At 42.8% G+C, this 25189-nt stretch overlaps 1 protein-coding gene across 2 annotated transcripts; it reads left to right on the top strand.

The window, feature by feature from the left end:
• Positions 1 to 53: 53 nt before the first annotated feature.
• On the top strand, positions 54 to 20092 carry vps54 (VPS54 subunit of GARP complex). Of its 2 annotated transcripts, none has more exons than XM_010889268.5 (23): positions 54 to 170; positions 2118 to 2292; positions 3147 to 3391; positions 3940 to 4024; positions 4178 to 4212; positions 4442 to 4573; positions 4759 to 5144; positions 5308 to 5434; positions 6788 to 6895; positions 7552 to 7607; positions 9076 to 9172; positions 9511 to 9956; positions 11164 to 11287; positions 11527 to 11708; positions 11817 to 11929; positions 12800 to 12863; positions 13052 to 13157; positions 16696 to 16783; positions 16878 to 16999; positions 17381 to 17461; positions 17557 to 17664; positions 17884 to 17978; positions 18376 to 20092. In XM_010889268.5, the coding sequence occupies exons 2-23, from the start codon at positions 2148 to 2150 to the stop codon at positions 18479 to 18481; spliced, it is 3051 nt and encodes a 1016-aa protein (XP_010887570.1). In that variant the 5' UTR covers positions 54 to 170; positions 2118 to 2147; the 3' UTR covers positions 18482 to 20092. The 2 variants fall into 2 exon arrangements, with proteins under 2 accessions (XP_010887570.1, XP_010887569.1); XM_010889267.4 differs by having other exon boundaries at positions 65 to 170; positions 2092 to 2292.
• Positions 20093 to 25189: the final 5097 nt, after the last annotated feature.

Genomic DNA, 25189 nt, shown 5'->3' on the forward strand with positions numbered 1-25189 from the left:
GAGCCGTGATGAAACTTGCAACTGCAGGGTTATATTCGCGCAAAGCATTATGGTTATCGTACCGGTGGAGGTGGGTCTGTCAAGGTTTGCTGAATGTTTTCTCCTGGTTTGTTTAATGTTATTGTGATGGTGGAACGAAGAAGCAAGACCTGCTGTGTTTGTAACCACAGGTACCAGAGATAGCTATCGCATCTTTCTTATTCTATTTTAATCCTTGTAAAAACACTGTTAAAGATACTCAGCAGTCATGCATTATGCGTGAACTGTTTCCGACTGTGCCTGTCTGCTGTCAATGACATGGCTAACGTAGCGGGCTAACATTTTGTTAGCTTTGATAATCAGTCTACGTGTAAAACTAGCTGGTCTCTCTAGGCCGCGGGTGTCGTGTGTACATAACTAGATCCGCGAATATTAACGATCAAGGAGACATTCTTAGAAATACTGAGATAATTAATGGTAAAGTGTGTTAAATTAAGAAAGGGGGATGTGAATATTTGGGCTTATTATTACTGTTAATTATCTAGCTAACTTGGCTAACTATCTAGCCAGGTAGAGGAATACTGATAGTACCTGACTGACGTTGCTCAATGAATTGGCGGCTTAGCTACTTTGGATTGTAGTTCGATTAACTCTATACTGCTGTTTTGTTTTCTTGCTCCCCAGCTGGAGTTGTCTACATAGCTTACTGTAGTAGTCTGATGATGAAAGCACCCAGACACTGTACTGTAGATTGCAGGGTCTGTAGATTGTACTGTAGATTTTATAATGTCAGGCGAAAATCATGTGAACAGATGCGTACCAGCAACTGACTGCACAGTAGGTCACTTACTTAGGTAATAATTCGTATTGATAACCCTATCATCGCAGATATAGCAGACAGGTCAAATATTTTCTTGACATTTTGTATTTTACACTTCCATTTAATTACAACTGTCCCTCGGTCTCAGCAAGCGAAAGCCTATTGACTTTAGCCATTCACATTAAGTAATTGTGTGATTCTTACTCCTCAACTTTCCTGTAGTCCAATTAATGTGTTCAGTGCTTTGATATGCAGGTAATGTTGGTGTAAGTAATGTATTTGCTTATCTCACTATTCATTAGATATTGCACGTTATTGAAAGTGACAGCATTAATCAACATATTGACAGCCGCTATGGGGTATACAAGGTACCCGCCCAAGCTACTGAATCGAAGTCTCGCACAGCACTGTACTTACAGCACTGCCTACTCGTCAGAGTTCTAATGCAAGCCTAGTTTTTCTAGGCTTTTTATCTTTAATCACTGATAGTTAATTACCTCTGCTATAAGGAACAAGAAAGTTTTTGTTCCAACACACAGAGAGCCAGGATAGAGATAGTAGCCTATCTGATCTCATATAGGCCATATATAACATCTAAGAGGATACTCATAGCCATTATAAACCTGATACCAGCTCACAGTTAAAACCATACAGTATTTTTTGTTATACTCATGGTATTACCTAAAGAAAGAGGCACAACGCTTTGTGGTATATGGCCAGTAGAGCAAATTCAAGATTTCCTCCTTCAGTATATTCATGTAATAAGGTACAAGTGGGTGTGGTAATTAGCAATATACTCTTGTGCTGGCAACTGGTTTTTAATAGTAATCTCAGGTTGCAGTCTCATACACCATGGCTTTCCATCAGCATTAAGGATTCAAACCAGCCTGTTTTTATTCTTACTAGATAATGTTGTTTAGGACAGGTTTAGTTATGCAGACGAACCAGTACTCTAAACAATAAGGAAGTGTGTTAGCAGGAATTGTCTTTCACAGTTCAGATTTAACACCTGCAACTCTGTAACTGAAATTTCCGAGCGACAGTGCTATAGCATCAGCACTTTCACTTCTGCTAGGAACTAAGTACGGAAATCATGCCCTGACCTTTTAATTAAAATGGTGCCTTTCATTTTAAAATAGCTGTTCCACTATTTTCTTACTCTTCAAGCATTGTTATATTTCTTTTCCCGGTTTCAGTGTCCTTGGATTCATAACACTTCCTGTGGTCTGGTTTATTGTTTATATATTATCTAGATTCTCAGGGTTGATGTTTAGCCCTCTGTTGTGTGTCAGTACCGTCTGACTGTTTCTTACCTCAGCTGACTTCGGTGGAGAGGTGCCCTGATGTCATGGCCTCCAGTCACAGCTCCTCCCCAGTGCCTCATCCCAGCAGTGGAGGCAACGATGGGATGTTCCGGAAGGACAGGGACCCTTCCTCACGACACCCCAGGCCCATCCGCTCACTGCCCGACGTCTGCCCCAAGGAGCCCATGGGTAAAGAACTAGCTTACAGTTATGGCAGGCTAAGGGTTGTACAAGATAACTGCTCGTGCGAACGCGTTGAAGGTGAGACCCTCCGCGACATTGAAAATATTTGAACAAACATGTCAACAGTCCCTTGAATGGAAAAATAACGTGTGCACTCCTCCCCTAACAAAACACATCATGTTAAATAGCAAATGTCCAGTTTAGTTTGAAAAATTTAATATGTGATAATAAACATTAAATTCTAACCGCTTGTTGCTATTAACAAAGTATATATGCGGTAAATGGTTCAGGGGAAAAGCCCATTTCTTTTAAGAACTGCACAGCTTATTCACCGTACTTACAATCTGCAAGGAGCCATTCTGCAGTCACAAAGGTACAGTGCTACTCATTACCAACCCATGGTTATTGTGGTATGCAAAAATCACTAGCAAATATTTCCTCCATGTGAAATCTCTCACGTGGTGTGTTTTGAAAAACATGTTTTCCCACCAGATACATTTCCGAAGCACTTGCTCAAAGCCTAGTGGCATTTGCACATTTAATGCAAATAAATACATGAATGGTTTATCAAACTTTTTAAGCCAAATGAAGAAATGATTTAGTAAGTCTTTGCAAATAATACATTTAAACAAGGATTTCAAAACAGTTATTGGGTGATGAACTGTTATCCGATTATCATAAAAGCCATTATCATGAAACTGTTATCATGAAACTGTTATCCGATTATCATGAAAGCCAGCAGTTCAATCTTGTGTCTCTTGTTTGCTGCTAAACACATTTAATCCGAGGCCTCTGGATGCCCCGAACAGCCAGGGGCTTTAGTGAATACTTGTGTCTTCAACTCCCACGTGCCCCTTCAGGCGAGGTGTCCCGGGGGCTGTGTGAAGGACCGTCGGTGGTGGTTGACCAGCACAGGTGGACAGTGTACAACTCTAAGGTGAATCTGCCGGCTGCCTTGAACGACCCACGGCTGGCCAAAAGGGAGTCTGACTTCTTCACCAAAACATGGGGCCTGGAGTTTGCCGAGACGGAAGTCATGCCCTCCTTTTACCTCCCCAGCATCACAAAGGAACACTTTGCCCCCTACCTGCAGGAAACGGCTCAGGTAACAGACTCTGGCTCGGGTGTCCACTTTCAATTATTCAGAAGCAGAGGCCATGTCTGACCTGAATTCATTATGGGTTGGCTTTTTTTTTAATGTGATGCATAGTGAACAATGTATTCACTACCTGTGTGTATACCAGCCAATCCTTTTTATATCCTTTTTTGTCCTTTGTTTTAACTGCACATTTGACTGGTATAGTCTATACCTGTTGTATTCGGCACATGGGACAATTTCACGAACAGTGCAACTGCCAGTTAAATAGACTTGAGAACTACTTCCAAGTTTTGTCCTCTTCCCTTATGCTCATGGTCTAAATAGCTCTAAGAACATTTGCAACACCAGCTAAGTGTGACAGGAAACTCATTCTTATTTGCAGCAACAACTGAAAATAATAATGGTAAATTTAAGACTAGATTTTCAAACATGCTGACTGGAATTAGTTCTAGTAACCTTTTGGGAACTGGTCAAATACTTTAACCATAACCCTGCTGCCCAAAAAAAAACCTGAATCCACTGTAAATCTTTTATTGTTTGGTGTTTCTCTGTAGAGGGAGAGAATCCACGAGCGGTGCAAGAATATCTGTCCCAACAAGGATGAGCTGGATGCTGTTTCCAGCATCACAAACCACCATGGTAATGCATTATTGACCGGCCATGACAGTTGCTTTTGTGACTGATCGAGACTGTGTGAAAACAATTCTTGTTGTCCATGTTCAGTCACCAGCCTTTGTCCCTGTTTCCTTTTTCTGGTTTTGAACGTGCTCTTTCGCTTTCTCTTCTGTGTAGACAAATCAAGAGGCGAGTTGGAGCAGGTCCCCAGGGTAATGCGTGTCACTTGTTTTGTGTTAAAACGATGCGAGCTGTCGTGGCAGCCTTTTTAAACAGTGTATTTATTTATTTGGCCTCTTGATTGTATGCTTCCAATCTCATCAATACCATTTACTTATTTAATTGACACCTCCTTGTATAACCTTAATCTATCTTAAACTAGCGCCAAGCACCTGCTCTGGTCGCCTACGATTAACATCTGCCTAACTCTGGCCTGAACAGATCTTCATGAAGCCTGACTTTGCGCTGGACGACCCGGCGACCTTTAACGCAGTCCTACCGTGGTCCCATTTCAACAGCGCTGGCGGAAAGACCAGCCGGGACGTGGTGTCGTCGCGATTGCTACAGGAAAAGGTGAGCCGGTGATAATGTGAATAAACGATCGAGTCCCGTGCGACCTCGGCCTTAAGCCACTGCTTCGGCGCACTGCTCTCTCAGCAAAAAATAAATAATATTTCCACCGAAAAATGGCTTCATTGGTTCACTCATTTCCTGCCCTCCGTCGGCTCCTCCCTCACTCCGCCCCGTGTCTCCCTCAGTTGAGCCACTACCTGGACGTGGTGGAGGTGAGCATCGCCCGGCAGATCTCCCTACGCTCCGAGGCCTTCTTCCACGCCATGTCCTCCCAGCACGAGCTCCAGGACCGGCTCACCCAGACCACGCGCTCCGTGGCGGTCCTCCGGGGCCGCACGGCCGCCATCGAGCGGGTCATGTGCGAGGGGCCCCTGCGGGCGCTGCGCCAGGCGCTGACGCGCTCCAACTGCGTGCGGCTGCACAACAAGCTGAAGCTGATGGCGGCGGTGCACCAGACCCAGCCCACGGTGCAGCTGCTGCTCTCCACCTCGGAGTTCGTGGGGGCCCTGGAGCTCATCGCCACCACCAAGGAGGTCCTGCAGCAGGAGCTACAGGGGATACACAGCTTCAGGTTGGTGAGACAGGCGCAGCGGACCGGGAGGCCGACGCGCCACGGTCGGGGGTTTGATGCCCGACGTGCGTGTCATCAAAAATATTGAAGGGGGGGTGCTCTAGAAAATGTGGGTGAGTATATTTGGCCATTAACCCTGTGCCACATCTCTCTTCACCTGCAGACACTTGGGCTCACAGCTGTGTGAGCTGGAGAAGCTGATTGACAAGATGATGGTAGAGGACTTCAGCATGTACTCCAGAAGTGACCTCAGTAGAAGCCTGGACGAGGAGGGCCAGGTTATGGAGAAGGTCTGTATCTTTAAACGACCATCCAGAGTTTTGAGCATTTGAATTATGAATTGAGAACGAGCTGCGATCCGTGGTTGGTGTTTGGTTGTTGTTTGTTTTGTCACAGATGTCACAGTTTTCAGAGTTGCAATGCAAACGTTCAGTCTCGATAAAGGTGGGTCTTCCCAAACAGGTTGCTACTCGGAATCAAGGAAATCACAACCCTTTTTAATGAATTGGTAGTGATCCGAATCAGAAGATGATCTGAATCCGAAGTAAATCATTGTGTTCATTTTGTGAAATTGGTTCATAACATTAAGTGGATAGATCAGAGTCTTCTGAAGTTAATGTTTCTGCATTGAGTTACAGTTTCTACCAGAGATTTGTGATGTATCCTCTTTCTAGGAAAATTCTGTGGCAAAATTGCTAATTCCCTTACTCTTTGTGATTATGGGGTGTATGGCAGGATGTGAGTTAATACTTGCTTTATTCGTAGCTTGGTATTTAAAGATAATTTACTGCGTTTGCTGAAATGTTTCTCTTGGATGAATGGAAATAATAGTGGAGATGTGATTGTATGTTGTCTTACAACTTAGTCATCCCTAACGTCACCATTTCCTTTAGCCGTCACTCTTTTCAAGGCTAAAATCTGTTAATATGATGGTTTTTCTTATAGTCAAATGTGTACTGTATATTATAGTCAGATGTATACTTGCATAAGGCCAGAATAGTAAACAATATGAAGAGAAACCTTATAAACTACAGACCCAAGCTCTGTAAAAACAAGGAAAACTGCCTCAACTGAAGTGAGTGATGCCAACGAAGGCCTTTTTCCATGTTTTCACAGAATATTCATACAGTTATTGCCCACATGACTCCCATTTTCCCATATAGAAATCACTGGAGAGAGCATGTTTCATAAAGGTCATATGTAAAACACTGGAGACAGCATGTTTCATATAGATCATATGTAAAGATGCAATGTGCAATTTCTTCTTTTTTTTTGCTACTGTTTGTAAAAGTGTCCCTGTTGAGCCAAAATTGGTCCCCAAAAACAACTCGCTTTCAAATTTGGAATATTGTGGCTAACTGAGGTAGATTAGATTCAACTTTACTGTCACCGAACAAGTACAGTACAACAAAATGCAGGTATGATAGTGTTATACCTTATGCACATATATACTACATATTTCACATCCAGCCCAAACGAGATAGAAACATGTATTTTGTTAATCACAAAAGTTCCAGACTGCAATCTTTTAAATGTGTTGGACCTAATGTGCAGTTTCTGCTTTTTTTGCTTGGCACAGCAGTATGCATAACTAAACCCCAATAGGTATTGAATAGGTATTTCCTATATGCGTGTCGACACAGGACAGGCTGGAGTCTCTGGTGTTTGGCCTGCTGAGACAGCGGAAGCTGGATTTCCTGGACATTTACAGCGACGAGATGATCCTGGCCGCCAAAAGCATCGTCACACAGGTGAGACGGGAACGGAAAGCGTCTGTGACCGACTCCCACTTTATGATCATGAACGCTGATGCTGAGTGGGGAGGCAGGTTTGTTCAAATCTACGATCTGTTTTTCATTCCGCACAATGAAGTGTCCCTCATCTGTGCTGAACACCATGCGCTCGTATGAAAGGGAGACTTCCAGCGCGTCATGGAGGTTTGCGCTCTTTGCGCTCTGATGTGCTGGCGTAGCGAGACGCGCACCAGACTCACTGGAATCAGCAAATGTCTTAAATCCCTCTTAGGAAATTGCCCACTTCAGTTCTCTGCTCAGTATCGTCCCTCCTGACAGAACGCTGCCCTCTGGATTGATACCTCGCTCTGGTTGTCCCTAAAGTCAAAACCTCCTACAGTCAACATTCTTGTCAGTTCTGAACAAACTGCAAAATGCTCTTCAACTAGAAGCTTTCATCAGCGCTTATTTTTTTCAAGCGCAAATGGTGCATTTTTCTTTTTGCTTTTGTTGATAAGGCTGTTGTTGTGTTGACCTATCTACAAAGTATGTACTTAAATGTTTCCTTTCCTCTGCCAATTCCACTCTTGTCTTTTCATGAGATCCTCAAACAAGTAATATATTTTTGAATGAGTAAAAAAAGATATGGGAAGTAATACTCCTTCCTCCCGCAGTGTGTCGTTGACTCTGTGTCACGGATTGAAGAAATCGACCCGGACGTAGTCACCAAGTGAGTACAATGTTGCATGCTGACGTATTTGGTTTGGCTTTGAGTGACAGAATTGCCCTGGAGCTGTGGTGAACGTTTCTCAGAATCCCTGGCTCAGCATTAAGATAACCAGTTAGGGTTATGGTTGACTAAACAATGGACACTGTAAATCTGTCAAGCTGCCATTCCGTAGCCAGACTGACGAAGGCTGGGTAAATGTGGACAAGTTTGTTCCTGTTAATATGACGGAAATGTCATGAGGTTTGTTTTAAGAGTGTAACATTACAGATTGTCAGGTGGAAAGGTATTGTTTAGAAAGAGGGGATTCCGCCGGCAGCAATGGGAGGACAATTTCAATTTTTGGGTGATTTTATTTGGAATAAAGGTTTGAATTGATAGGTTTTGTTCTGCCTCCCAACAATCTGTCCAAAAAGTATCCCATGGCTGTAGATGGGGACCCATGGCTTGAATTGTATTTTCTGTCAGATGTATGTTTCTATTAGATGGAGATAGATATAGATAGATAGGAATATAATTAGATATATAGATATAGATATAGATAGATATAGATATAGAGAGATAGATATCTATATCTATATCTATAGATATATCTATATATAGATATATAGATATCAATATATCATATCTATATATCAATATATCATATCTCTATCTATCTCATTTGTTTATAATATATAAAATGTGTGTGTATATATATTTGTGTTTGTCTATCCTAAGCAAATCTTTACAAAAAAGGCTTGGAATTTATGTTGTTTGAATATCAGATTGATATTCAAACACGCGTGCCGCAATTTTTGCTGCCCCTTAAGATCTGTGTCGTCTTTAATAATTTTCAGTGAAGTCTGAGAACAGATAGGGAGTTGAAACAATTTTACTGTACAGAAGCAACGACTCTGATGTAGAGAGCTTGTGGACTCTCTTCTTCGGTTCACCCCTTAAGTTTTCAATAGGGTTTGTGTCAGGGGACTGTGATGGCCATTGCTTGATTCTGTGGTCAGTAAACCATTTTCATGTGGATTGTTATCCTGCTGGAAGATCGAACGACGGCCCAGTTTTAGCTTTCTGGTAAAGACAGAAAGGTTTTGGCCTAAAACCTCCTGGTTCTTGAATCAGAATATACTTCAATAAGATTTTCTTCGTAAGATTTTCTAGGGGTGCCAATAATTTTGGCATGTTTTTAATTCTAATATTTCTTGATTACTTTTTCTTTGAACAATTTTCACTCAAGTAAGATTCATAGGATATTTTGGTAGATAATCGATCATTATCAGCTATTACATTTCCACCACCTTGTTCATATTTACCTAGGATGATAATTGTGGAGGGTGCTGTATATTTTTGTGTGTACACTGTACAATGCTTTAGTACTCTCTAGTAATGTCTGTTTTAATAGTAAAATAAAAAAATCTGTTGCTAACCGCTTAGCTCCGATTTGCACTAATAAATGTGACTGCTTACGTTTGGTCAGGCTGGCAGACCGGATGCGTCTGATGACTTTCCCACAGTGGTTCCAGCTTTTAAAGTCTGTGTTTGAGAACTTCATTCTTTTCCTGAAGAGGATCAAGGTGAGAATCTCTCTAAAATAATACAAGCGCCTGTCACAGACATCACCTCTTATCGCAGGGGGGGGGCAGAGTTAATGCTCTCTTTTAATAGGCAACAGACGATGTCACTATTATTTTTGCAAAAAACAGCAAACAGCAAGTTCCTGTTAAAAGGAGAGGGACTATGTTGTCTTAGTTTGTGATACTACTTTGTTCAAAGCAGGTTTTTAACATGCGTTACTGGGTCTCAGTACATAGTTACTTCCTTAACGCTCAGGTTTATGTCTTTTATGATTTGTTGTAGTTATTTTCTGGAACGCTCTAGAAGTTTACAGAATGTTCTCATTGTGCCCCCCTAGGCAACACTAAGTGTAGTGAGAAACGTGGTACTGGAGGCTCTGGACAGCAACCAGAAGAGCCGTCTTCTGGAGCTGGAGCGGGCTGAGGCGGGGGCCCAAGCCCAGGCCCCGGGGACCCCGCTCTCCCAGGGGGAAGCAGAGCTGGCTTACCTCACCCACGAGGGCCTGTTCATCAGTGATGCACTCAATGAAGCTCAACTCCTCCAGGGTGGCAATGGGGGCCAGGAGCAGAGCTCCGCCGTGGGGCCCAAGCAGCAGGTGGACCAGGAGCAGAGCTCCGCTGTGGGGCTCAAACAGCAGGGTGGCCAGGAACAGAGCTCCGTTGTGGGGCCCAGGCAGTCTCAGTTGCGGCTGGACGGTTGTGGTAGTGATTCTGCCTCGGGGACTACTGAATCATCCTCCAGCAGGGAGCACACCTTCCAGCCAGGAGGGGGTGCCAGCATCTCGTGAGTTACTGCTTATATTACCAAATGGACATTCTGAACCTTCACCAATCAAGTTCAGGTTTCAAGTTCATTCAGCAGTCCATCCATCATCTTCAGCTTATCCGGGGCCGGGTCGCGGGGGCAGCAGTCTAAGCAGAGATGCCCAGACATACCTACCGTTTTGGTTAACATAAAACAGTAGCTAGAAAGACAGAGTTCACCGAGGTAATTTGAATGAGTGCCTTTCACAAGTGAGTAGTTTGCACCTTTGCAACTAAAACATCTGCAAATGTTTAGCCTGCAGACATTTGCTTGTAATTTTTCCAAGTTGTCAAACGTGTCTTACATTGAAAACACACCCCATTCAGTCAGCTAGTCAATAAAACAAGATTTTCCTAGCCGAGCAAACAAAATTATATTTTATTTTGACCCACCTGCCGGATTTGTGCCTGTATCAATGGACCTATTCATTGGGTCTGTCAGTCTATCGTTGTGAACCAGTGGTTCTCGTATTGAGGGATGGAGAGCGGGCCCAAGTTCTTCTACAGCTATGTTGGACTCATCAACCACTTCAATTAAGAATAATACAACCCAGAAAACGATTTACGTAAGCATTACAAATGAGAATAAAACAACTAGCTATACACGCAAACAAGAATATGCTAGATAAACTATCAAACTATGGGGAGTAACACAGTAAGCCTAATGATAAAACTAGGGCTCGCTCCATGAGGGTTATTGTTTGGCCGATAGGCTGTTGGTATAAATGTTTAGTGTGCACAGAAGACACCAGGCTTTTTGGTGCCTAGTGTCTGGGCTAATCCATCGCGTGCTGCAATGTTTGCGGTTGCACTCTGGAAACGCCGGTGCGCCTGGGCTACATTGGCATCTGTGTTCAAGTTCCACAGCGAATTAAATCGCCTGAAATGTCTCGCCCAACATGTAAACCACCATTTTGATGTCAGAGTTCTCACAAATTGACAAACGGCAAACTTTAACAATTCACTTTAACGGAGATTAAAACAAAAACATCAGATGGAGAGTTTTCAGCAGGAAGACTCTAACGCCACAGATCCTAAGAAGACAAACCTTTATCACCTTTGTGTCATTATTTTTGCTAAATTGTTCATCCCCAACGGTCTCTGTATCATCTGTCATCTGTACCAAGGCAATGAAAAGACCAGGGCCATTCTAGTTACCGTATTTCTGTCCTGTCTGTCCCCTGCAGGGAGGACATGATGCCCAGCGACCTGGAGCTTGGCCGCGTGGCCAACAACATCCAGGAGCTGCTCTACACTGCCTCGGACGTCAGTCACGATCGCTGTGTCAAGGTTCTCATGGCCAGAGCCAAGGTACCTGTTACCAAGCCACCCTCCCGGATTCATAACGGGCAGAAAGACCAATGGCCTTTGGCTTTAGTCCCCCTTTCAGCTAACGATTGTCTCTGTTGGATTATGAACCAAATCCCTCTGGTGCGACTGGATAGGGAGTTTTGAATTTCCATTGACTCGATGAGTTAAGTGTCATTTCACGGCCACCCTGCCTGTCAGCCCTTCTGGTTGGTAACCTAGCATCGTCTCTCTCGTGCCAGGATGGCTCCCTGGAGCGCCTCAGCTCGGCGGAGTTCGTGTGCCTGTCCCAGGCGGTGGAGGGGTTCGTGAGGGACACCGAGGAGCTGTGCTGCCGACGCAGCGTCTCCCTGAGGGGGGCGCTGCAGAGTCAGGCCAACCGCTTTGTCAACCGCTTCCACGAGGAGCGCAAGACCAAGCTCAGGTACTGGAGTTGGATGCCGACAGCATATATACATATACACACGCGCACACAGGGTATTACAGGGGCAATTCCCAAAGCAGAAATCTGCTAAATGTGTGTTTTCTCCAGTCTGCTGCTGGACAATGAGCGTTGGAAACAGGCCGAGGTCCCTGCAGAGTTCCAGGACCTGGTGAACTCCATAGCAGATGGCAGGATCACACTGCCTGAACGCAAACCCCAAGGTGACCGAAATACTACGCTTCCTATAACGCTTTGCTACCATGCACCCTCGGACTGGCTTTATTTGGTAACCTCACCTTTGGCGCCAGTGGCCTTGCCAGAGCATGCCACTTAAAGGAAATAACAATCAATATCTATGATTTTTCAAAATTCATAAATCGCTTGAAAGTATTGTTGGACTGTGTCTATGCAGGATCGAGCTGGCGCGAGTGAAGGGTTAAATTGATCTCCCACCACTAAAGCGATTTGATAGAACTTTGTGAAATTACAATTATCAACATGAAAAACAAATGTTCTGTGATAGCAAAGACAGAACGTTTGGGAACCCCAATTGATTGTGGTGCCATACACATTTTATGTGATGTATTTAAGTCGTGTGTTTTAAAGTTGACCATTTCTAAAATCTCCTCCATGGACGTCTCATGGACATACTGCACAAGCCAACAAGCAGGTTTTGGAGGAGATCTTAAAAAAGAGAACATTCAAAACCTGCTGTTAAAACCCGTTATTCCCTGTTATTCCCTCGAAAGGAGGCCTTTTGACTTCCCGAGAAAGAATAGACCTGTTATTTTTCTGATCAGAATTACAAAAGAAAAATAGAGAGAAAATACATAGGGTGTGGTTAGTTTAGTCATAAAGTGTGTAATTGTTTTTTTCTGTTGCTGGATTACTAAAAGGAGAATCTGTTGGAGCTGTATGGCAAGTTACACATTGCCCTGCTTGTACTTTTGACTTTACCCGTCACTGACTTTACCCGTCACTGACTTTACCCGTCACTGACTTTACCCGTCACTGACTTTACCCGTCACTGACTTTACCCGTCACTGACTTTACCCGTCACTGACTTTACCCGTCACTGACTTTACCCACAGGCACAGAAGAGAGGAAACCAAGTGATTATTTACGCATTGATGGACAGAAATATGCTGTTGTCGGGTAAGTTTGGATCTACTGACTTTCTACATCGAGGTCCAATAACAATTAGTGATTTTAAAGAGCGTAAAGAAAGTTTATGCCATTATCACACCTGGAGAGATTCTTTAGATAAGAAGTGTGTTTGTTGCTACTGTTGGACCTATTGACATGTTTACCTCTACCCCCCCCCCCCCCCCGCCCGACCTCAGGACGGTGTTGATATTAATCCGGATCTTCCTGGAGTACTGTCAGTGTGTCAACGACATCCCCTCCATCGCCACCGACATGCTGACCCGCCTCTCTGACCTACTCAAGGTAGGAACACTCCCCCACCCCCTGTGAGGGATTAAGGATTGCGTTGTCGCTTGCAAACATGGCCCGAGCAAAATATGAGTTATTTCAACCCATCCCCTCCGAATTGAAAATGTGAGTGGTCTGGTTGGCGCAGAGCAATATTTGTTAACTGTCTTGCTCAGGGACATTCTTATTTTACCTTGTTGGCTCTAGGATTTGATCCTAAAACCTTTCAGTTACTGCTCAGATGCTCTACCTGTTATCTGTTGCCCCAGAGCTAACAGTCTTACTGATAGTAAGAGATGTTGTCCAACCTGGCAAACTGTAAGGGGAATTTGACCATAGTTCACCTAACTAATGTGTGAATAAATGAATGTAAGCAATTATCTATTTGTGTGAAAAATTTATTCTCAACAAAATCTGCCAAAATAGCCTAATTGACTTTTGTAGTAGAATTTGGAAACGTTGACCTCATTGAAATATACATTTATACATTTTTAAAGCTATTGTTATTTAACATCAATGTTGGTCATGCCCATACTGTTCTGTGCTTGGCTGTACTGAGCACAAGCAAGAGCAAAAATAGCTTGTTTGTGTTTTGTTTGCCTGGTGGAGATGCACAACCACATTCTAGGGCTGAGCGATTATTCAGTAAATATTATTGAGTTTTTAAAGTAATTCAAAAATGAAAATAATGTAATTGTTGATTTTGTATTATTGCACATTTTTCTAATACTTTATTCCTAATAAGAAGGGCTATTTAATTTGGGATGTAGTTATAATGCTGCACATCAGTGGAGAGGACCTTCATTGGCTAAAAACGCAGAGATTAACACAAAAACACCAAGATTCATGCTTTCATAACTTTCCACTAAATCTGGTCATTAGTTCCATGAAAGACGCCACTGTTTGTTCTACTAAATGTGCAGTAGTCAGATTAATAGGGAAGTTACTGCATTTAAGTTGTTTAAAGACACTTTTGTTCCTGTACGGTGCAGTAAACCGGCAGTGGTTTGCCACCAAATGTTTTAGGCAGAGTATCATTCTACGCACCATTACATTTGTGTTGTCGTCATCTTCGTCTTCAGGCATATATCGGCCCCTTAAATCTTTCCCAGCCTCGTTCTTGATGTGTTTCCCCCTTTGACAAACATTCTCACCTAGCCTGTGCCCCAGCTGTGTTGTCTGGCTCAAGTCTCAAGGTTCAGTGGCCGCGTTTGATGCGTGTTTCCTGCTACAGTACTGTCTGTCCTGTACCCTCCTATGACCCTTTAGTCAGGTGCCCCTCTTCAGGTGGTGGCTTCTCCTTCATGGAGCTGATGTTCTCCGTCTGCGGTGGCTGGGGATGGGCCAGCCCCTACTCGCCCTCCTCGTTGCACCCGGCACGACTGTCCCAATGCAGTGTCTTGTAGGTCTGGACTTGGTTTGGATTTGGAGGTTCCCCTTCGATGGACTGGTGTGTCAGTGAATGCAGGATTCAGAACCCTACTTTATGCAAAACAAAGATGGAATCTTGCACAACAAAGTTAGAAACCTTAGAGTTTTTAAGTAACCCCTATTAACCCTAATCTGGCATCTGCCGTTTAACAATCTGGAACCTGCCAACCTCCCCCCTCTTGACACTAATTCTATCTCAGAAGTAGACGTAACATACTGAAGACCGCCAGGTTCCCCTAAATCTGTTTTGGGAAATGGCAGATGTCGAATGCCCCTGGAAATGTTTACCATTTTTAGTTTTGCTAACTGTTCCTTCTAAAAGGACAGAGTCTTCCAAGGCTTCAAAATATCACATGTGTCTCATATCTGTTTTAAGCTAGCTACAGGACAACACGTTGAATCATAGATTGAAGGAATTTGTTTACCTAAAAGTAAAATGCTGATTTTAAATTCATTGATCCTTAATATTAATCATTCCCCCATTCCACTTTACTATAAAGACCAACCTTTGATCCCTCACACTTCAGTGGGACCGTTATGGGATCAAAGGTTAAAATTGGTGATACAAATATTACATAGGCCTCAAAATGGGCTATCCTCATTTGAAACAATCCCAAAATGATTACTGTGCTACCCAATCTAAAGGACGAAATGTCAGTGAACTCAGAATTATTACTCAAAATGTTGGGTTGAACTCATTTAGGGTAATGGGCTGACCCTACCCTGATCTAAATATCCACAGGCAAGCCATTCATTTGGTCTAGATTACATACAATCCTCACACGATTGCTGTCTTGATGACCTTGCAAGTTCCAGCTTGCCTGCACTGGACCCTCAGAATTAAGCTCTATTAGTTGCTTTGGCTTTAACCATTAATCTCTCCTCGGCCTTATCCTTTTAAAGAGAATAAATATGGTTTATTAAAAATGTTACCCCTTCTGAGCCTGGTTCCTCTCTACGTTTCTTCCTAAATTTTGGCCTTCGTAGGAAGTTTTTCCTAGCCACTGAAATTCAACACTACTGTTGTTTGCTCCTTGGGTTTAAGGCCAGGTGTTTTGTAAAAGCACTTTGTGACAACTGCTGATGTAAAAAGGGCTTTATAAATACATTTGATGGATTGACTGATTTATTACTATATAGGTGATATTTATAGCTTAACTTAAATGAACAAATATGTCTGTCTGCATTATAAAATATCACCATTCTATTCAGTAACATTATCCTGTTGCCTTTTATTGTTTAAACAACATTTTAGAAACGCTTATTAGGATCACCTTTACATTTCTATATAAGGAAAACCATTCAAATTGCATACAATTAACTCAATATCCCGTTCTTTACCTCTATTTTGCTTGTTCATTTTTCACAATCTGCTAGAAAATGTCTACTGAGATTGGACCAAAGGGCATGTTTATTTTTATGTTGGCTTATCCCAGTATACACAGACTTAAAATGAGAATTGACATTGAGCTCCCCATGTTTTATTTCTTTCTATTTGTTTTGGAATAGAATGCACATTATGTCCTGATTTGCACAGAGTGCTTCTGGGAACTGTCCACTTGTACATTATCATCATAGACAGTGTACAAGTGCTCCCTACCGCAATTAACTGGGTTTCGCTCATTATTACCACTGCTTTTGATTGAGGCGTGATCTATCAAGGCGAGTTGCTATGGTCAAAGATATTCCCATAGTTGTTATAGCCAAAACTGTATATGCTATAGTTTATATTCTGTTGTTGTAGCTACATTTGTAGCTAAAGGATTGGGCACATATATTGGGCTTGGTTTGCGCTCAGACACGTGCAGTTAGCATCTGATTAGCGATTGTTGCGTTAAGATTGATTACTTGTCGGCATGGAACACTATGTAGACAGTCTGTATGTCTTCTCCCTATTGGCTCAAAGCTGGCGTCTAGCAACTAGCAATTGAAGACGCTAAGCGGTGGGACAAGTGTGCCACGTCCTTAATGCGAGCTAACGTCACCTGCTTGTGCAGGCAGTAATAGCACCACCTTTAACTAGCTTAGTGACTTCAATACACATTACAGGTTATTCAGTCGTGCAAAAAGACAAATATACTGAACTAACACTGAACCATCTTCCTCTTTCTCTGTTTGACAGCACTTCAACTCCAGGAGCTGCCAGTTGGTTCTGGGGGCAGGCGCACTGCAAGTGGTTGGCCTCAAGACCATCACCACTAAAAACCTGGGTAGGCCATATTCTAACGCTGAGCCATCCCATTGTTGCAGGGCATAGTTCTTTTAGAGGGCCCTGAATCCCAATAATCCTGTGTCTCTCCCCAGCCCTGGCCTCACGCTGTCTGCAGTTGGTGGTTCACTACATTCCCGTCATCAGGGCCCACTTTGAAACCAAACTGACGCCCAAGCAGTACAGCGTCCTCAGGCACTTTGACCACATCACCAAGGTGGGCACGGACTTTCCTTTCACTTATTTGGTGTGGTTTTTCATCCGCCACCGCTGACGGAACCTTGCCGAATAGTGCCACAGGGGGAAACATGGAAATACAGTAAACAGAGCAAACACACAGGTTACATTTTTCACAAATGGGTCTTTTGACCAATCACTAGTTTTCACATCAGAGCTGATCGGATCGGTCAATCGTTAACAACAAGACCCGGATTGGGGTGGACTGTGTAAACGCAGCCCAAACTTGCATTGGCACCATGTAGTAAGAAAGGGGACCTTTACATGTCAGGTAGAGGACCGTCATTAACACTCAGCCTGTTGCACTAATATGACATGTTGACCCTAGTGAGTTTCAAGTCCTCCAATCTCCATCCAACAGGACTACAACGATCACATAGCGGAGATCTCCTCCAAACTGGTGGCGATCATGGACAGCTTGTTTGAGAAGGTGCTAGCAAAGGTGCGTTGTGCCGCTTTAGGCCCCTCACGAACGTCTTCCTAACTATGTCGTCAGTCACGACGCCTAACGCGCGTGTCTACTTTGTCTCCCGCCAGTATGAAGTCAAGGCCCCCATGCCCTCGGCCTGCTTTCGCAATGTCTGCAAGCAAATGGCCAAAATGCATGAAGCTCTCTACGAGCTGTTACCTGAGGAGCAGGCCCAGGTAAGAGACGGCGTTAATACCAGCCCAAGCACTGTGACGTCTCTCTGGAGAAACGTGTGATGTGTTACAAAGTCTTGGTCAAGTAAATATCAGAGGTTTCAACTGCACTCATGTGTGAACACTGACATTGAGGTTTTGAGGATGTTTTGTTGCCATAACGGGTGTAGGTGTGTTGATGTGTAAGCAGGGCTTTTTGGTTCTCTCCCCCTCTGGGCCTAGATGTTGTTCTTGAGGATCAACGCTAGCTTTAAAATGCACCTGAAGAGGCAGCTGGCACGCCTCGGGGTGCACCATGATGGCGGACCTCAACACGGGTGGGTTTTTCTCAAGATCTGTTTTGTTTAATTAAAATAATTATCCAGTTAGATTATTTCTGTTTGATTGTTTTGATTGACCAAACCAAAAACATGACACAGATTAATCCAATTTATTGACTTAAAAATATGCTAAATGGAGAATCTCTTATTGGTAATCAGATGAGCCGAGGAAAAGATTGGATGTGAAAACATCTAATGTAGTCTTTGGTCAAAAGACCAATCTGTGGGAAAGAATGTCAGAACTGGGCTGCCTGTGTAAACATCCCCTTCCATTTCTATGGTATATTTACTAAGTGTACACAGTCGATAACGTACGTTGCTCTGAAGGGTCAGCTAAAGAACTTCTCTGACCCACCACACGCACCACTCCCTCTTTACTCTTACCCCAATTCAGGCTGGTGACAGTGGATGTCGCGTTTTACACCGAGAACGTCCAGGCACTGCGGACACTTGAAAAGCTGGACTTGAACATGGCTGAGATCTGGGAGCAGAAGAGGTGATGGCGGCGGCGCCAGTCGTATGTCCCATGTGCGGCGCCACGTTGACCCACCGCGGAGAGGGAGGAACCAACTCTAATCAGACTCTTGTAAAGAGACAACACCCGTTGCTTCACCCTCCAGCAGCCAGCCAGCCAGCCTGCCCAGGGGACAACGAATCACGCTGCAGTCCACCTGAAGGGGGCGTCGTCTGGGTGCGGAGAGAGAGGACGTCTGCTGGCGTTTGGGGTTCCCTGAGGCAGACAGCACCAGGAAGACACTAGGACCAAACCCCAGAGGCGATGATCATTTAACCAGGGCAGCCTACACAACATGGCTGGCTGCTAATTTGCCTCCGTAAAGCCTGTATGGTGCACTGCTTTTGACCAGAAGGTTTGCAAACACAACACAACTGTGCACTATATAGGAAATAAGGTGTCATTTTAGATCCAAGCTTTTAAAGAGCAGCTGTCTCTGGGGACTTACAAGGGACTTCTAGGACTCCTCACGGTGCCTCCTTTTAAAACTGTTGCCGTAACCTCGTCTCACTGTGTGCAATTCAACTCCAGATGATTTATGAAAACAAAAACTGATGAACAGATTATGAAGGACTTTTTGAGCGGACTGAGCTTCCGACAATGGTTCAAAACTTGACACCCACTAACTTATTTTTTTCGTGTTAAAAGAAATGCATTAAATACTGTCTTTGTGTTAGTGAAGTAAGGAAAAACAAGGCCACTCTCCCTTCGTGTATTCAAACTTTTAAGCTAAATGTAATCCGGTTTTAAACAACATGCATATGTTGGCAGCTTCATTAATATTTGGCATCATCAGATGTTCAGTAAGGAGTGTTATTTGGCACTGAATTCATCTGAATACAAAATTCCTCCAGCCCAATAATTATATCAGCATTCCCCTCCAACTGTGGATTGTGCTTAGTGTACTGTCAGTATGAGATATTCTCAGGTCAGTCGAAATCTGAAGATATTGTTAAAGAGCTCATGTCTGCAATTGACTGAGACATGCACAATTGTTTTCTTTCCTCTAATGACCCAGAGCTAGGAGTCATATTTTATCGAAGCTTTTTCCTCACAACAAAGAGGCAACAAACTCCACTACATTTGTCTGAATTATCGTTCAAGTGACAGTTTTCAATTCAGAATTATCCACTATTGCTTGTTTGCATGGATGAACATTAGTCTTCCGATTGGCTAGTGTTTTTAAAGTAGCCCAGCTCCAACCCAAATAGTCCCGCTAATGATCAGTTCTTGAAATGGCCCGCCTGCACTGTGCGAACATTATACCTCATACAAGAGGATCCAAGGGTATCTTAAAAGGCACCCTCAAATAACAGTGCTAAATACTTCAAAAGTGCCTACTTTTGATAACTATCCAAGACTACATCAGACTACTTTACAACAGTGCTGTTTGAGTGCCTTGTGTGTGTGTGTGTGTGTGTGTGTGTGTGTGAGAAAGAGGGGCGGGTGTGAATGTGAATGACTGTTGGGCCCTCATTGCTGCTCTGGTTAAGTTGGATAAGGAAGCGTGGGACAAACAATCTGACAGCATGCCTGAGAAATATGTGTTGAATGAATCCTGAGAATCTTTATGAATAAAACATGGAATTATATGGAATCATTTTTGACTAATTTGTCGTTAGCGGTTCATAGTGAAGCTGTGAAACCTATTGTAACTGTCTTCACCCCCCCTCCTTTGACATGGTAATACCTTAAGCATAGTATGTACATATGTTTTGTTCAGGCATTTCCATGCTTTGAAGTGGGAAAGAGAGAGAATAGAGTGTTTGATTAAAGAGCAGTGAGGCAATTTAACCCATGTAGGAGCACGTGTACCAGAGGTACTGTACCAGCTTATGCCTCTCAAATATTCATTATTATTATTTTAAATGTTTGCCCTTTTTACCAGGTAAGGTGAATGAGAACCAATTTGCAACCATGACCAAAATTAAGTCCCATCGCAGAAAGCTAGTGAAAGACACACCCACTTGTTTTTAGACTGAAAAAAACACCACGAAGTGTTGGTCTCATGTTTCATGAGTACAATTTGGTCAATGGCAAGTTGAATGCACAGAGCTACTTTTGGACCAAACGGTACAACTCATCAGCTGTCTAATACCAATCCTACATCACAAAATGGTGGTGGGAGCGACATGCTATGGGGAGGACGTACTCATCATGTCATCATTATTATTAAAAAGCTGTCAATGCCTGGGTAAAAGTGCACATAAAGAACCTCTGAAATATTTTGACCTATGCTATACTTTGTCTGTAGTTGGATTAACAATATACCATACTGTAGATCATGCAAGGTCTGGAAGAAATGGAATCTACATAACATTTAAGCAGCATTCTCACACAAGTCTTTAGAATTGGCTGTTTTCGGTAACTAAGCAGGACAGCAAGAAACATAAATCGTATATCATAAAAGGATATATAGTTAATTCAGCCAAAAATTCTTATTGAGAATTCTAGTACATTTGCTTTTACATGCCCTTTCAAAACATTTTACCCGGAAGAACATTGTACAAAGCCTACTTAACAGAATAAACGTGTCGTAAAGGTAATTAAGGTGCATTTCTAATAAAAAAAGAACATCCCTTGTATACATTTTGCAATAATAAATGTTTTCTTCAAAATCAATGTGTGAAAATGTGTTCTCAAGTCAAATGTATTTAGAAAAGCACATTTACACACAATTTACAAAGTGTCAACCAAAGTGCTGTAACGTCAGATGAAGTAGAACAGCAAAAGGAAAACCATACAAAGAACATATAGCTAACGAAACATATGTTCATAGGACTTGACAGACATAAACAACTTCCTACCCATTTGTAGACTCAATTGCTAAAGAGAGGTCTTAAGTTGGGATTAAAAAATGTCGCTATTAATGGAAGACAATATATAAATGTAGGCTATTCCAAAACTTTGGAGTAGCAACAGATAAGGCACAGTCTTCTTTAAACTTTAATTGAGATCGTGGAGCACACAAAAGCAATTGGTTGGAAGACCTAAGGGTCCTTGAGGAAGAGTGGTGGCTAAAGAGGTCAGAAAGTATAGCAGGATGCTGATCCATGTAGGTCATTAAAAACAAACAAAAAAATCCTATATTTAACAGGTAGCCAGTGGAGAGAGGCCAATACAAGGGTGATGCTCTCTTCTTTGTACTGGTTAAAAACCTAGCAGCTGCATTTTGGACCAGCTGAAAGCAGGAGAAGGAAGACTGACTGACTCTTGTATAAAAAGTAAAAATAGTTTGGGCGGGAGGAAATGAACGAATGAATGAATGAAAGAATGGGTTTCAATCTGGCAATGGCCCGGAGCTGGGAAAAACTACCTCTGACAACAGCATTCACCTGTTTATCAAATTTGAGATCAGAATAAGAAATTACCCTGAGATCTTTTACATAGCTATGAACATTGATGGATAGAGGCCCTAAGTTATTAACAATAAGTATGAACATTGATGGATAGAGTCCTTAAGTTATTAACAATCGCTATGAACATTGATGGATAGGGGCCATCATTTATTAACAATAACTTTGCTGGAGTCTGTGTGGCCAAATACAACAACTTCTGTTTTTGTGTTATTTAATTTGAGAAGGTTTTTAGCTAGCCATTATCAGTCTCAGAGAGGGTTTTCAGGGATTTCTTGTCATCCAGTTTCAGTTGGGAGGTACAACTGTGTGTCATCGGCATAGCAATGGCAAGAGATGTTACATTTCTGTAAGATGGAGCCCAAAGGAAGCATATATAACAAGAATAAGATAGGGCCTAAAATCTGTTATGCCTGAGAATAAAGGTAGAACATTATAGCCATAATTCCAAAATATATGTTTGGTGCAAAACCAACACGGCTTCGCTCCTGAAGTACACAGTACCTGTCAAGCATGATGACGACAGCATCATGACACAGTTGTGTTCAAAAGTTTGCATACACTTGGAGAATGGGTAATATATGTACGATTTGTAAGGAAAACATGAGTGAGTAGACAAAACAAGTCTTTTTTTTCTTATGGGATTCACATTCAACTGTAGGTCATAACAGAATGGCACAATCATAAAACAAAACATGGCAACAAAAAAAATTTATAAACTCACTCCAGTTCAAAAGTCTGCATACCCTTAGTTCTTAATACTGTGTATTGCCCCCTTTAGCATCAATGACAGTGTGCATTATTTTGTAATAGTTGTCTGTGAGGCCTTGCAGGTGGTGTAGCTGCCCATTCATCTTGGCAAAATGCTTTCAGGTCATGTTAAGTCTCTGGTCGTCTTGCATGAACCGCATGTTTGAGATCTCCCCAGAGTGGCTCGATGATATTAAGGTCAGGAAACTGTGATGGCTGCTCCAGGACCTTCCCCTTTTTGTGCTCTAACCACAGGTCAACTTGGCCTTATGCTAAGGGTCATTGTCATGCTGGAATGTCCAAGAGCATCCCATGTGCAGGTTTCGTTTAAAAGAATGCAAATTGTCTGCCAGTATTTTCTGATTACATGCTGCATTCAGCTTGCCATCAATTTTCACAAGATTCCCCGTGCCTTTAGAGCTCACACACCTAAAACATCAGTGAGCCACCACCATGCTTCATAGTCTAAATACTTAAACGTGTGAATCTTATTCAGTAGTGGTCTTCTTTCAGCCTCTTTGACCTTGACCATGTCTCTGAGCACTTGACACTTTGTACTTCTGGACACTCCAGGTAGGTTGCAGTTCTGGAATATGGTGGCACTGGAGGATAATGGGTTCCTGGTAGCTTCCAGACTTCTTATCAAGTCTTTTCCAGTTAATTTGCATCTTTTCTTCTCCATGCATTTTTTACACCCCAGTTGACTATTCGCAACAAAACGTTTGATTGTCCGGTGGTCACGCCTCTATAGTTTAGCTATTTCAAGAGTGTTGCATCCGTCTGAAAGGCATTTTACAATTTATGACTTTTCAGTGTCAGTTAAATCTCTTTATTGGCCCATTTTACCTGAGGTCATGAAGCTGCCTAATAATTATGCACACCTTGATATAAGGTGTTATTCACTGTTGCCACACCCTCCCTTATTACACAAATACATATCACCTGAAAATGATTAAAGTTTATATGGTTTGGAATTGGAAAATGTGCATAGAAATAATGAAATGATCAGCATACTCACTTGCCTAATAATTGTGCACGCAGTGTATGGCTCACTAACTCCCCTGCCTTAGAAAAAATCTTTCTGTGGGTACAGATGAGGCAATGATTCCCAGGTATTTTACTACAAGTCTGCTTAGGGATGGAAATGTTTGGACATGCTCTTGCCACCAAAGCCATGGGTCCTGGTCCCTGGGAATACATTTTTCCTCGGAGTAACGGTGCATTATGAGAAGTGCCTCAATGCCTGCTGAGCAGTACTGTTGGGATGACAGAACGTGAGAATCAAATTCTGCCCATATCCCTCATTTGGCTGTTGCTGGGGCAGAGCTTGGGATAGGTGCAGGAGTCACTGGTGAAGCACAGCTTGGCATTGGTGCTGAGGTAGAGATGGGTGGTGGTGTAGGACTGTGAATGGATTCAATCCCACGGAATCTGCGCTGACATTACAGTGCCAGTTCTGTGGCAAGGGAGCCACCTTGACTCTCAGTGGCTGCAGTCGCTCTATGAAGTAGTGACACAAGGAGAATCACTATAGACACAGAAACGTGTTTTTGAGCCGAAACTTCCTGTGTTGCCTCTTTAGAGGGCCTCAATGGTTAGGTAGATCACAGAGAACTCATCATTTAAGCACAGGGTGCTCTTCCCAAGTAGTCAGAGAGCTTTGGTAATTGCCTCTCTCTGCTCATGAACTCTCTCCAACATGTACAATACTGATTTCCACCTAGTTTCTACTGACTGAATCAGCTTTCAAGGTGCTCTGCCACCTTCAGCTGCTTTTGAATGTTGTTTAGCTTCTCTGTGGCTTTCGTGGTGGAAAAAGGATACAATCCTACTGCATTTTTCCAGGAGCTGAACAACTTCAGGAATAGCTTTTATTGCATCTAGTACCACTAAGTTCAAGGTGTGTGTGAAACAGAGGTAGTGCTTCCACCCAGCCTTGTTTACTGCAGAAACCATATTTGCTCCGTTGTCTGTGACAACTTCTACCACTTTCTGCGTTATGCCCCGTTCATCTGTTATTTTTTTCAGCTCGAAATTCATGTTGTCACCAGTATGCAGTCCATAAAAACAGGTTTCGAAAACACACTCCTGCATTTCCCAATTGTCAATGAGATGACAGCTCACAGTCAGATATGCCTCTGTGGATCTTGAAGTCCACATCTGTTGTGAGAACCACACTTTGTGCATGTTGCAAAGTTGCCCCTACTTTTTCAAGACAGTCTTTATACATGTCTGTGAGAGTACCCCCCCTCACATGTTTGCGAGTTGGGAGTTTGTAGTGTGGATCAAGGGTCTTGACAAATGCATTAAAACCTCTGCCTTCTACCATTGACATTGTAGTACTCCGCTGTATTCCACCATGCTCTTTGATGTGCCTAGTTTTCAAGTGTTTTAACAGGTTTGTGGTAATACCACAATACCACACACAGTTCTGTCTTGACACGTGAAATAACTCCAAACAATGCATCGCTTTGTCTCTGCCGTACCCGGCCTACAGTAGCCTACACACCAGCTTGTCTGTCTGTGACCGTGTTTTTCATTAGCCTGTGTGTGTAGGCTTGATGGTATGGAGGAAGCGGAAAGAACAT

This window comes from Esox lucius, chromosome 9, assembly GCF_011004845.1.
Source record: "Esox lucius isolate fEsoLuc1 chromosome 9, fEsoLuc1.pri, whole genome shotgun sequence".
Classification (NCBI taxonomy): Eukaryota; Metazoa; Chordata; class Actinopteri; order Esociformes; family Esocidae; genus Esox; species Esox lucius.